Source organism: Nerophis ophidion, linkage group LG19, assembly GCF_033978795.1.
Source record: "Nerophis ophidion isolate RoL-2023_Sa linkage group LG19, RoL_Noph_v1.0, whole genome shotgun sequence".
NCBI lineage: Eukaryota > Metazoa > Chordata > Actinopteri > Syngnathiformes > Syngnathidae > Nerophis > Nerophis ophidion.
In genome coordinates, this window is record NC_084629.1 from 28420539 (window position 1) to 28434884 (window position 14346).

General features: G+C 42.0%; 1 protein-coding gene across 2 annotated transcripts in view; it reads left to right on the forward strand.

Moving 5' to 3' along the window:
• The window catches only part of tmtc4 (transmembrane O-mannosyltransferase targeting cadherins 4), a 54350-nt gene that overhangs the window by 23372 nt on the left and 16632 nt on the right, over positions 1-14346 (forward strand). The window contains exons 10-19 of one of the 2 annotated variants that reach the window (XM_061879752.1): positions 535-737; positions 3567-3741; positions 4099-4230; positions 4306-4385; positions 4452-4559; positions 4628-4769; positions 4829-4943; positions 9055-9167; positions 9280-9349; positions 10615-11471. In XM_061879752.1, coding sequence (XP_061735736.1) covers positions 535-737; positions 3567-3741; positions 4099-4230; positions 4306-4385; positions 4452-4559; positions 4628-4769; positions 4829-4943; positions 9055-9167; positions 9280-9349; positions 10615-10763 — 1287 coding nt within the window. In that variant the 3' untranslated portion in view covers positions 10764-11471. Of the gene's footprint in view, positions 1-534; positions 738-3566; positions 3742-4098; positions 4231-4305; positions 4386-4451; positions 4560-4627; positions 4770-4828; positions 4944-9054; positions 9168-9279; positions 9350-10614; positions 11472-14346 lie in introns of those variants that run through there. The other variant, XM_061879753.1, reaches the window with a different exon arrangement.

Genomic DNA, 14346 nt, shown 5'->3' on the forward strand with positions numbered 1-14346 from the left:
ACAAACACATATTCATCCAACATGTTTTATTATTGGAGTTTGTGGTGGGGTGGGGGTTGCACACCCATCTGACACTTGTTCACCCCCCCCCCCCCCTTCCTGGCACCTCTTCCCTTCCGTCCCCTGGCCCCCCTTTCTCCTGCTAACCCCCTCCATGCCCCCCTTCAGTGCGCTTCGGATGGGGCCCTCCCTGCAGGTGCGGTGCATGGTACCTGCAGCTTGGTTGCTGAAGAGCCTCTCGTCCCCCAGAGGTGGGAGGGCGTCTGGTGGTGTTGTGGTGGAATATTTGGGGTCTGAGCTTGGCATCCGACCCCCCGGGGAGTCAGCTTAGCCCTTATTCTTCTGCCCTGGGGCTCTGGGATTGGATGGTGTCCTCTGAGCACTGCCTTTGCGTGGGAGGTGTATCGATCTCTCTATTCTTGTTCCTCCTCTTTGAAATTGTTATTAAAAAAGCAAACCATGTTGACTAAAACATCATCACATATCTAATCCTCATCCTCTTCTCATTCCTGCCGTCTTGTGTGGGATTGACAGGTGGTCAACTATAATTACTACTACGCCCTGAATGGCTGGCTGCTGCTGTGTCCCTGGTGGCTGTGCTTCGATTGGTCCATGGGCTGCGTGCCGCTCATTAAGGCCGCCGACGATTGGAGGATGGTGTGGCCGCTGCTTCTCTGGTGCATCTTGATAGGCTTGGTAGCCCAAGCCTTGTCCTCACCCGACAGGCAGCGGAGGAGGTAAGCGAGCGGAACCGCCTGGGGCTCCATGTCTAGAAGTCTGCTTGATTGGGAATACAGTGTGACCAATAAACATCCGACTGTAGTCCCTGATAGAAATTATGATAGTTTAGTAGCAGGAATTTAGGTTGTTTAGCTGAGACCTCCTCCCCTTTTTCTCTGTAGTTTGTGTGCAACAATTTTCTCTGCGTAGTTTTTAATACTTAACAGTGTGTCACACTGTATCTTAATGTATATTTACAAGAGATTATGTAGTTTTAGTGTGCCTAAATGGCATGAAATCGACTTATGCTGTCTTATATTATATTAAAGTGGAATGGTAAATGTTTTTCTGTTGATAATAATGAATTAAGTTGAACTCATGATTACACATAAAGTCAGTGCTTCTCAAATATTTTCAGTTACTTCCCCCTTAGAAAAAAGATAATATTTCGTGGACCCCCCAACCTCCTCACTCTTGCACGTGCCTATAAATAGTATATTTGGTCCATAAAATTGTTATAGCTATACATCTGCATAAAATTGTAACATTAACGGAAACAACAAACCGGTCTTTTCTCGTCTCCCACTGTGGTTACAGTGAAGTCAAATGCTACATACGCTTCATCATATCGCACGCACCCCTCCCTGGCAATGCACCGCCTTTTGAGGACTGCATTTAGTTAAATGATGCAGACATGTTTGTTTCTGGATACTTTCTAATACTGCCTTGGAGACTTTGTATATGTAAGCAATGTGCAACTATATTTAATTGTTTTATATTTACAAATGTGCTGATTAAACTGCAATTTTGTTCAATTAAGGACACTTATTAAGTACGTATGTCTAAATTGTGCACTTAGCTGTTGTGTAGCTGCTAGCAGCTCCCAGTAGCCTATAACCTACCATGTTTACCTTTTGTAAATGACGAGACTAACATAGAAGACCAACCTTGTGTGTTTATTTTGATGTTTGTGTGACATTTAGATGTTAACTTGCTGTCCAGTTTTGCACAAATAAATACATTGCAAGACTGCTTCTATCTGATTTTACAAACAAGCCAATTCAATCCAAAATGTGTTCTTTGCTGATATCAATATCGAACACTAATAATTATATTTGGTATATTATAAAAAAAAAAAAAAATATATATATATATATATATATATATATATACATATAAATATTTATTAGGGGTGTAACGGTACGTGTATTTGTATTGAACTGTTTCGGTATGGGGGTTTCGGTTCGGTACGAGGGTGTATCGAACGAGTTTGTATTCTAAAGTCTTAACAAGCTGATCTGCTTTCTGCCTGCCTGAGCAGTGAGCACCCAGCATTGTCCCGCCCACACAACCATCTGATTGGTTACATACAGAGCCAATCAGAAGTGCGTATTCAGTGCGATGTAACAGCCAATCAGCTGCGCGTATTCAGAACGCATGTTGTAAATGCGTCATTGTCGATCAGACGTGTTTAGCAGCGGACATCGTACACTCCCCAAATTATACAAAACAATTTCCAGTCACAACTATTACAAACATCACTATGAGCCCGTTGACATTCTAGAAACTTAAACTGCAGTTCAGCTCGCTCACAGTTCCTGCTAATTAGCTTTTAGCGTTACGTTAGCTCATTTTGCTGTGTGTGTGTGTGTGCGTGCGTGTGTTAGGGGCAGCAAAGCCCCGTCTGTCTGTTATTTCACATGAACTAACATGAACTCCATAGATTTCAGGGATGAATAGTCTCCTATTGCAATTGTACTATTTTTCAGCTATAGTTACATGAATCATTAGTAATGTAGCAGCCTAGTTTTGAAGGGCAGGGTCCCTGCTATCACATGTTGACAAAAATATAACATTTACATAATAAAAGTCAACTACAGGCTTCCCAAATGCTGTAATAAATTAAGCATGATGAGTTGCCTTGAAACGGTTTAATGTTGCACTTTTTATATGTAGAATAAAGGTTTTGTCATTTTATTTAATCAAAGCAACAACTTGAGGCAGTTTAATGTGGATTAACGTGGGCAGGATTATTATAGTGTTCCCAATGTTAAATGGATAAAGCCATTGTTTACAAATTTGGTAAATAAATAACCAAAAAATGTATATTTGGTTGTTTTCTTACTGTACCGAAAATGAACCGAACCGTGACCTCTAAACCGAGGTAAGTACCGAAGCGAAATTTTTGTGTACCGTTTCACCCCTAATATATATATATATATATATATATATATATATATATATATATATATATATATATATATGGACTGTCAAAAATAAAATTATTTGATGTATCATCTATTGAGCAATATCATTTTATAGATGACTTAAGGGGCTGATTGAAACAAATTTAATTGATGCATTTTGGAGTCTGCTGACGATTTTTTAATGACGTTCTTTTTTTCATATGGAAGATATATTGTCAAAATATTTCCTGTTTGACAAATGCCTTGTGCGTTTTCTTTCTTCTGGATTCTGGAGTGCACACACGCAGTTCGTGTCGGACTCCCGTAAGCGCATCTTCAGCGTGCTAAAAAAAAAGTGGTGTTCATTGTAGATGCACCACCGCAGGAATGCTCCAAAAAAGTCTGCTGATTGTTTGAAAACGTAGCAAAACAAAGACAGAAGCATGTTGAAAGCTGCGTACTACATGCATAATCCTCATTTAAATAAGGCGGTCTGCGCCACTTTTGAAATGTACATGCAGTGTTAGTAGATGACTGAACACGCCCACTAATAGTACACGCAAATTCATTCTTTGCACACGCTGTTTAGCGTGTGGTATTTGGAAATAAGTAGATCTGGCCCTAAAACTTCCATATGTTTTCTCTCTCTCTCCTGACAAGGACTCTGAGTTTGTCCCTGGTGCTGCTGGTGGTCCCCTTTCTGCCGGCCTGCAACATCTTCTTCAGGGTGGGCTTTGTCATTGCCGAGCGAGTGCTCTACCTGCCCTCCTCCGGCTACTGCCTTTTGCTGGCCAGCGCCCTGGGACACTGCTGCCACCGCTGGGCTAATTGCAAGGTTGGAAGGCTAATGAATCACTGCATTCGTTTTATACTCTTTGTACTGTAGCTATATTTACTATGTTTTGAGCTCTTTAGCTTAAATGGTTCCACAAAAAACTTGGCCTCTCTCGCTGCCCGTTTAGGCAGCAAACTTCTGTTAATTAGACCCCTGCTGGTTGTGTCCATGCAGCGAACGCCATTAGTCCCACATAGTGTAAAGGCGTACAAACCAAACAACATAGCCTTGTTGATCTGGACTATGTTTCAGTATAATTTTGATTATTCATGCCCGTTGTTAGTAGCTAAGACGTGTGGGTACGCTCATGTTTATTAATTAGTGTATTTAAAGTACTCTCTACTCTCGTCCCCACAGAAGCTGCTGTGCGTCTCCATGCTGGCCTTGTTGTTCACTTTTGTAGCTCGCTGCGCTCTCCGCAGTCACCAGTGGCGATCCGAGCAAAGCCTATTCACCAGCGCACTGGCCATCTGCCCCCTTAATGCCAAGGTAAAGAGAATAATAAATGTTTTTCCAACTTACTAAAAAGCCCACTCTTACCTCCTCGCGTGTCTAATTACTCAGGTCCATTACAACGTGGGGAAGAACCTGGCTGACAGAGGCAACGCCACAGCTGCCATTAGCTTCTACAGAGAGGCCGTCAGGTTGGTGTCGTTAGCATTTGATGTCAACGCAGATGGGCATGGCAAGCATTCTCCTCTGTCTCGCAGGCTTCATCCCACCTACGTGCACGCCATGAACAACCTGGGCAACATCCTGAAGGAGAGGAACGAGCTGACTGAGGCTGAACAGCTGCTGTACAAAGCCGTTTCCATCCAGTAGGTTGTCAGACTGCCACAATCAGGTCTGCCCGGGGCCGCCTCGTGACTACACTCTTTCACTGTAGACCGGATTTTGCAGCAGCTTGGATGAATCTGGGCATCGTGCAGAACAGCCTGAGCAAGTTTGAGCAAGCGGAGAAGAGCTACTGGAACGCCATCCGCTTCCGGAAGAAGTACCCAGACTGCTACTACAACTTGGGACGCCTGGTGAGACCCAGCCTTACACGTACAGTACAAACAATACACATACTGATATTTGTTTGCAGTATGCAGACCAGCAGAGACACGTGGACGCTCTGAACGCATGGAAAAATGCAACCGTGCTTAAGCCTGACCACAGCCTAGCGTGGAACAACATGGTCATCCTACTGGATAACATTGGTACGTAAATCACGTTTCCTATTTGTAGCGATTCTTAATCAGTTAAAAAAACAAAAACTCGATTAAAAAAAATGTTGTTTCTTAATCTGTCCTGTCCAGTCACTCAGATAAATCATATTGTTGATGTAGATCAGGGGAGTCGAACGTACGGCCCGCGGGCCGGATCAGGCCCGCGAACAGGTTTTATCCGGCCCGCTGGAAGAGTTTGCTAAGTATACAAATTAACCTGAAATTTTTGAATGAAAGAAACAGCTCTTCTACATGTGTCTACTGGATGTAGCAATAGCAATTTTTTCTATCTGTGTAGATCAGGGGTCGGCAACACGCAGCTCTGGAGCCGCATGCGGCTCTTGGATTACTCTGATGTGGCTCAGCTGCATACTTGCCGACACCCCCATTTTACCTGGAGGTTTTGCAAATTTCGTTGCTTCTCCCAGAAATCTCCCCAGGATAACGTTCTCAGATTTTCACCCAGACAACAATATTGAGGCCGTGCTGTGATAACATTGGCTTAAACGTCCTCTCGACCATGGCATTGCCTTAAACGTCCTCTCGACCATGTCGTAGTGTCCACTTTAATACTATGCTATCTGAGTGCCGGCCGGCCACATCTAGTGTGCGGCTGCTGACTCAACGCACAACCGACTGCAAGGCATAGTTGTTCAACAGCCATACAGGTTACACTGAGGGTTGTGATATAAACAACTTCAGCACTCTTACTAATATGCGCCACACTGTGAACCCACACCAAACAAGAATGACAAACACATTTCGGGAGAACATCCGCACTGTAACATATTATAAACGCAACATAACAAATACCCAGAATCCCATGCATCCCTAACTATTCCAGGCTCCATTATACACCCCCACTACTTTCCCCCCCTTCTCCCCTCCTCCGTGCGTCGGTTGAGGTGGGCTGGGTTGAGGGGAGTGGGGTTTGGTGCTAGCGGGGGTGTATAATGGAGACCGGACGAGTTAGGGGTGCATGGGATTCTGGGTATTTGTTATGTTGCGTTTATAAAGTGTTACAGTGCGGATGTTCTCCCGAAATGTGTTTGTCATTCTTGTTTGGTGTGGGTTCACGGTGTGGCGCATATTGATTAGAGTGTTAAAGTTAGTTATATCACAACCCTCAGTGTAACATGTATGGATGTTGAGTAAGTATGCCTTGCAGTCGCCTATGTGTGTCTGCAGAAACAGTAAGCTGTTTGTTACTGTTGTGGAGGGGGCTAAACGCATTGTCATCATAGCACGCCCTTATTATTGTTGTTTGGTGAAAACCAGCAGACAGTCGAGAAAAAGGTTGCTCTGAAACTCTGTGGTCTCCCGGAAAAATTGAGTTGAGTATGAATTTATTTCGAACATGCAAGCATACAACATGATACATCACAATTTCCAGTTTCTCTTTTCAACATGTTCGAAAAGGAGTAGGAAGAAGCTGAGCTTATTTAATCCTACCCCTTTTTTTTTTACATAACAGTTGCTAAAACTTTTGTTCACTTCCTGTTCTCAAAGTCTTCACAATATACTCCATAAGATATCACAATAAAAATAAATCATTGTTGGAGTAAGTTTTATTCCATTCGATGAGATAAGTAAGATTATTTTGATAATGAAAGAATGAACGGTTGAATGAATTCAGAATATTTATCATGGTTCTTCTTTTTTGTACTTTGAAAACACTTTAAGTTTGAAGAGTTTCTTGAAATGGATCATTAGTACATTGTTTGACTTCTTTGCTTAATCCATTCCATAGTTTATTCCACTTACAGATTTACTGAAGGTCTTAAGTGTTGTACGTGCGTACAAATATATATATATATATATAAAACACATAAAAAACACTATCATTACTGTAGGAACCATAGAGAAAGGTACACTCACAATACGGAAGTAGATTACATTACCAAACCGCTTTAAACATTCTGAGGGTCTTTATTACTCCTTTAAAGAGAGGAACAGGCATCTGTTAAGCATAACACATTTTTTGTGTATATTTACTTTAGGTCGAAATCTTTAAGCACCTCACTATTGGATTCCGGTTCTTGGGGTGCAATTTAAGCAATTTAAAATATTTACAAATAGAATACTTGTTAAATACAATATTAAAAAAGGAAAACTCCAAAAAACATTGTCAATGTTGTTTTATGTATATCATGTATTTATTGATTCTTAAAGAAGCAATGTTTTTTTTTTTTGGGTGGGGGGTTCACATGGATTTTCGAAAATTATGAATCAATTTAGAACTGAATCGCAATGTGTTTTCTTTTTTAGCACCCTTTACATTTTTAGATTTAGATATTTTTATATTATATAGTTTTTTTACAGGTCAATATTGACATTTATTCTAAACATGTGATATTGTACTATATATTAGGTGAAGCTAAAACCAAGGGGCAGATGAAACGGCAAGAACAAGGCAGTCCGGTTGGATGAATAATACAAGTAATTAATCTTAAAGTGTGTAGCTCTCTGGAAGGGACGACTTACTTTAAAAAAAAAAAAACAATAGCTCCCACATTAGTATGTGCAACAGGCTGTTTTTAGAGAAGCAACTGAATGCGAGAATAAAAGAGGCCATAATTAAAAAGGTGTAATAATGCTCAGTTATGGCTGAACTTTGCGGCCTCATATAGAATAAATTTGGCGGTGTTCCTCATATTGGGATCCCTTTTCATTTCTTTGTATTTGGCACTATGAGTGGAGTAAAATATTAAAAGTATGGAAGGTCCCATAATAGAAATATGTGACTTTAATGATGCCGAAACAGCAACATGTGTTCCTAGAACTGGTTTATTATTACAAAATGTGACAAAAATCTGTCATCTCTTCTTCTTTCGTTTGTTTGTTCCACTTTTGAGAGGAGCAAAGGTTGCTCAAACTATTGTTTTTAATGTTGGCCGTGGTTTTCATGGCATCATCAGGGAACAACTTTTTTTCTTGTAGACATGATGCCGCATCTAACCCGCTCCTAGCGACTAAAGTAGATGTGTCCACCCCCTCTATATGGTCACCAATTCAGGGAGAATTTTTGAACCCCCCCCAAAAAAAAACAGGCTTCGTTACACGTCTTAAAATAAAGCTTGCCAACTATCAGCTACGGATGTTACTTTGTTTTTCAAAGTAACATCCATGTGTCAGTTTGCAGGGTCCTGAGTTCAATGTGTTCCAGTACCAGCAGCACCGGCCAAGAACTGTATCTGTATCTTTTGGACGTGGATCAAACGGGTCCAACAAGATTAGACCGGAAGAGCGGGAACCAGCAATGCTTGAAATTTATGTATGAAGGCTTTGTCTTCTGAGGTTTTTTGGGTTTTTTTTTTTTTGAAGGCGTTCCTCCCTGCCGTGTGGAGAATGCTCTGATATCCGAACGCACGATCCGTTTTGTCGGGGAGGCGCTCCCGTGGGGAAAGGGGGCGGAGTCGTCCAGGAGGGCGCCACAACCATCCAATCAGGGGCTCTGTATGTCTGCTGATCAAACGTGGGCGAGCACAGCCAGAACCCCCCCTCCAGTCCACAAAACTGACTGAAATAATCCCCTGCTCACCAGCAAACAAACACAAAAAGGGAAAGGAAGAACAACGGATGTCACTTTCAAGTGGGAATATTCCATTCCTCTGTGGATCTTTTCCTAAATCAAAACACAAGCTACGACTAAGGATGGCCTGCCTGCATACATGCCTGCTTGTCTCACTCCATGTTTTTTTATTTTTTTATTTTTTTGGCCAGACACCAGACGGGTCGTTGACAGAGATCAATAACCCAGTCGGGCCTTGTGTTCAACCCTAATTAGGGACCAAACCGCTCGTGCGTGCGTGCAGAAGCCCAAGCTCAATCCCAAATGCAGCCAATAAACAAAAGCAGTCAGTCAAGAGTGTTCGCCAGCATTTCTTGCCGCTGTAAATTGGGACAATTTATGCCTCTTTTTCTTTCAATTTGATGGCATTTACCTTTCATTAAAGTGCACATAAAGTATCATAAACAATGGCCCATGTGTACATTGTGGTCGTCGACAGGAACGCATTTATACTTGGAGGGCATTTCAGTACACACTATTTGTATGTTCACTATCAAATATATCCAATCAAGCGCCGTTCCTCTCCTCCAGGTAACCTGGGTCAGGCGGAGCTGATTGGCCGTGAGGCTCTGAGGCTCCTCCCAAACGACCACACCATAATGTTCTCTCTGGCCAACGTCCTGGGAAAGCTGGAGAAGTACAAGGTCAGCTAAGCCCAGCGTTCATTTAACATGCATCTTGATTTTGGTTTCCTAAAACACAGGAATAACCCACATTCTTTATACAATATATGAGCTTTTTTTATTTGGTCCTTAGGAGTCAGAGGGCTTCTTCCTCCGCGCGCTCCGCATCAACCCAAATGCAGCTGGTTGCCATGGAAATTTAGGTGACTTGGGTTCTTTAATACTAATCTCTTGTAAAATGAGTAGGGTTTTAGTGCATGAGTAAAGTAGCATTGGGTTTTTTTTGTCTTTGGAAATGATTTGCCAGCAAAAATCAATGCAATGTTTTTTAGTACTGAGTATTGACGATACCTCTTTTATACTTCTTCATAAATACATGATTTTGTAGTGTAGAATGCTAGAAAAGGCTCGATCAAGTGAAATGAAAAACACTAACGTATTTATTGTTAACCATATGCAATGGACTTATGCTGTCTTTAAATTGAAGTTGACTGGTAATTGTTGACACCTTGTAGCCACAAGAATTCCTTACTTTAAGGTCAAGTCAATGATGCGGACACGTGTTTTACTGGATACATTTTTGTCTCGGAGACTTTGGATGTGTAAGTAATATGTAACTATAATTATTTGATTACTGTTTATATTGACCAATGTTGTGTTTTAGACCGCAATATTATTATGTTTATTGAACAACACAATATTGTGTGCTTAGCTGTTGTGTAGCAGCTAGTTCTTACTAAGCTTTTGCCTACCATGTTGACCTTTTGTAAATGTTTTCACTAAATTATAAGAAAAGACCAACCGGTGCTAAACAGCATGGTCTAATTCTTTTAGTCTTGTCTAGTGGGTATACTTGCCAACCCTCCCGATTTTCCCGGGAGATTCCCGAATTTCAGTGCCCCTCCCGAAAATCTCCTGGGGCAACAATTCTCCCGAATTTTTCCCGATTTCCACCCGTACAACAACATTGGGGGCGTGCCTTAATGGCACCACCTTTGGCGTCCTCAACAACCTGTCGTCCCCTCCGCTTTTCCTCCATACAAACAGCGTGCCGGCCCAGTCAAATATCATATCCGGCGTTCACACACACATAAGTGAATGCAACGCATACTTGGTCAACAGCCATACAGGTCACACTGAGGGTGGCCGTATAAACAACTTTAACACTGTTACAAATATGCGCCACACTGTGAACCCACACCAAACAAGAATGACAAACACATTTCGGGAGAACATCAGCACTGTAACACAACATAAACACAACAGAACAAATACCCAGAATCCCTTGCAGCACTAACTCTTCCGGGACGCTACACTATTTACCCCCGGCTACCACCAACCCCACCCCCATGTTCGATCACAAATCCCAACTTTTTGCTGGATTTCTTTGTAAAATTCTCCTGAGAACATTTTGTTGAAATAAATAAATGCCTAAACGTGCTAAATAAGCAAATTTTGTGTCTTCGAGCCGTGCTGTACCATCGCTGGGGAAAGCTGGAGCTGGCGCAGAAGCACTACGAGCTGTCTCTCAAGTTGGACCCCCAATCCCCGGGGACGCGGGACAACTACAACATGCTGCGGCGCAAACTGGACCAGCGCAAACGCCACGCGCCCTGAGGGTTAACCCGCTGCCACCATCAAACACTTTCCTCCACACTCCCTTCACTGACACCACACAAGGCCGCCGCACTGTTTGTAGCCGCCCTCGCGTCTGAGGTCTCGTAATTACATTTCACGTCTCGCTACGGCGCAGGTGTGAGCGGGACACCCGGTCGTTCACGCCGTCTTCAGTTTTTGTTGTTGCCCCGTTTGAAGACCATGTGGAACTCGTCGGACTCCGCACGCTGTTGTCTCAGCTGGAACTAGAAAGAATTCTTCTTGTCGGGTTTATTTGGGCTGACCTTTCACCTCCGTGTCAAACATGTTCCTCTTTTATCGTCCTCATGGCTACAATGTGACGGATGGATTGACTTCCACCAGAAGAACGCAGTACTTACTTGATGTTCTTTACACGGGACACAATTTTATGTGGATCACCTTCAGTGTGTTAGTCAGTCAAAATGTGTCTTGGTAACTGGAAGAGACAACAATGTGTCTTTCTTCCATTTTGATGAAGGTTTTTTTCCTATTTCATTTCAATAACAGTTTAATTATTTTTAACTACAGTATCAATTAAATTATTTCATATTTTTTTATTTCTTAGCTATGTAAAAACTGCAGATTTTCACAAAACTATTAAAAACATTGGCAACTTCACCAAGGAAGAACCTGGAAAACACCTGGTGAAGATTGGAATAAACATGCAATTTGATTATTTTATTTGAATTCGTCTTGCGTCAACTGTAACGCGAAAAATCTCCTTCTTGTTAATTTTTTTTTTTACTTTTGTGATCCGTTCAGAAGTTTTAGGATTTGAGTAGTTTGGACACCTTGTCATTCAATGTGTTTTCTTTATTTTCATGACTATTAAGATTGTAGATTGTCACACCGACTCTGGCTTTGTGGTTAGAGTGTCCGCCTTGAGATCGGTAGGTTGTGAGTTTAAACCCCGGCCGAGTCATACCAAAGACTGTAAAAATGGGACCCATTGCCTCCCTGCTTGGCACTCAGCATCAAGCCTTGGAATTGGGGGTTAAATCACCAAAAATGATTCCCGGGCGCGGCCACCGCTGCTGCCCACCGCTCCCCTCACCTCCCAGGGGGTCAACTGCAGAGGACAAATTTCACCACACCTAGTGTGTGTGTGACAATCATTGGCACTTTAACTTTAACATCAAAACTATGAATGAACACAGGTGCTGTTATGTACTTAACCAAAAAAGGTGAAATAACTGAAAACATGTTTTATATTCTAGTTTCTTCAAAAAAGCCACCCTTTGCTCTGATTACGGCTTTGCACACTCTTGGCATTCTCTCCATGAGCTTCAAGCACACCTGTGAAGTGAAAACTATTTCAGGTGACTACCTCTTGAAGCTCATCGAGAGAATGCCATGAGTGTGCAAAAAAGTAATCAGAGCACAGGGTGGCTATTTTATAGAAACTAGAATATAAAACATGTTTCAGTTATGTCACCTTTTTTTTTTGTTAAGTACATAACTTCACATGTGTTCATTCATAGTTTTGATGTGACAATCTATAATGTAAATAGTCATGAAAATAAAAAAAATGCGTTGAAAGAAGAGAAGGTGTGTCCAAACTTTTGGCCTGTACTGTAAATGTTGGAGCCAGGGGTCCGCAGGCCTGTTCCACACATAGAACAACTCACTAGTGAACTCCGTATAAAATGTAATATTATTCTGTTGTTATTCTTTTTTTAATCACACTTGTACTTATATAGATTGTTAAATTTCATTATCTTAAGAATATTATACGTTTTTTAAATTGAAGTTTATATGCACTCTAACCTACTCAAGTTCAAAGATCGGTATTGAGCACGTGACAAACCCAGTGGTCGTGGTTTCTTACCCGCCAAAAACGGCAGGAAAAAAAAAAGAAAACCTTATCACTTTCACAGCGACTGGGAGGAGCAGTTGTTTTATACGACTGCGTAAAAGATATGACGACAACAAAGCAGCGCAATGTAGAGAGACACTTCACTAACCCTGGCCGAGTCATACCAAAGATTATAAAAAAATGGGACCCAACACCTCCCTGCATGGCACTCAGCATCAAGTTTTGGAATTGGGGGTTAAATAACCAAAAAGGATTCCTGGGCGCGGCCACCGCTGCTGCTCACTGTTCCCCTTACCTCCCAGGGGGTGATCAAAGGTGATGGGTCAAATGCAAAGAATAATTTCGCCACACCTAGTGTGTGTGTGATAATCATTGGTCCTTCATCTTTAACATTTTAACTACGTGTGACAAGAGCTACCATGCTAACTACCCACCGGGAAGAACGCAGAAAAAGTTTGTGAGCGCAAAACAGCTTTGGGTAAGCAACAGTTTTTATTTGACAAAACCGGCAAAAATGTCACAAAAAGCAAGCAAAGACTCGTTAAGTAAGTAAGTAAGTAAGTAAATTTTATTTATAAAGCGCTTTTCACAAATAAAATCACAAAGTGCTGTACAAAACATAGAATAGAATGGAATAGAATAGAATAGAATAGAAAGTACTTTATTGATCCCTGGGGGAAATTCAGCACCACAGTTCGCTCACAATAAACAATAATAATAATAAATAATATATGACATATATTATATACATAATATATGAATAATATAAATATATTCTACATATATTCTACATTTAAGTGCAGTCAAGGAACATATACATTATACAGTCTGATGGCTGTCGGTTTGAAGGACCTCCTGTGTCGTTCCGTGTTACATTTTGGGAGTCTGAGCCTTCCACTGAACGTGCTCATTCTCTCCGCAAGGTCCGAGTGTAGTGGGTGGGAGGTGTTGTCCATAATGGCTAGGAGTTTTGCTAGACTTCTTCTCTCTGACACCACTGCCAGAGAGTCCAGTTCCACTCCCACCACGTTACTGGCCTTCTCTACCAACTTGTCCAGTCTGTTTGTGTCCCTCACTCTCAGCCCGCTGCCCCAGCAAGCCACGGCGTACAAGAAAGCGCTCGCCACCACCGACTCGTAGAACATCTTCGACATCTTTGTACAGACGTTGAAGGATCCTAGCCTCCTGAGGAAGTAGAGGCGGCTCTGTCCCTTCTTGTAGAGGGTCTCAGCGTGTTTTGACCCATTCAGCTTGTTGTCCATGTGTACACCGAGGTATTTATAATCCTCAACCATGTCCACATCGGCCCTCCCTGATGGAAACAGGGGTCGCTGAAGTACTCCTCCTCCTTCCCAGGTCCACAACCAGCTCCTTGGTCTTCGTCACATAGGTGAAGTAAAACAAAATTTCAATTTAAACAACAGGGGCAACATCATAAAAATGATGCAATGTGAAGTAAAATTGATAGTAAAAGGTGCATTAACTAAAAGTTTTACTAAAAAGAGAAGTTTTCAAGTGTTTCTTAATAGTTTCAACACAGTCAAGATGATGGAGGGACTGGTGCAAGTTGTTCCAGAGTCTGGGAGCTATAGCCTGGAATGCCAGGTCTCCACTGGTTTTAAAACTAGTTTTGTGGATCTTTAGAAGACCCTGGCCTGAAGACTGGAGGGTTGCGCCCTGAAGAGTAGGGGCATAGCAAGTCAGTGATGTGCTGAGGGGCCCCACCATGCCACACACGGAACGTCA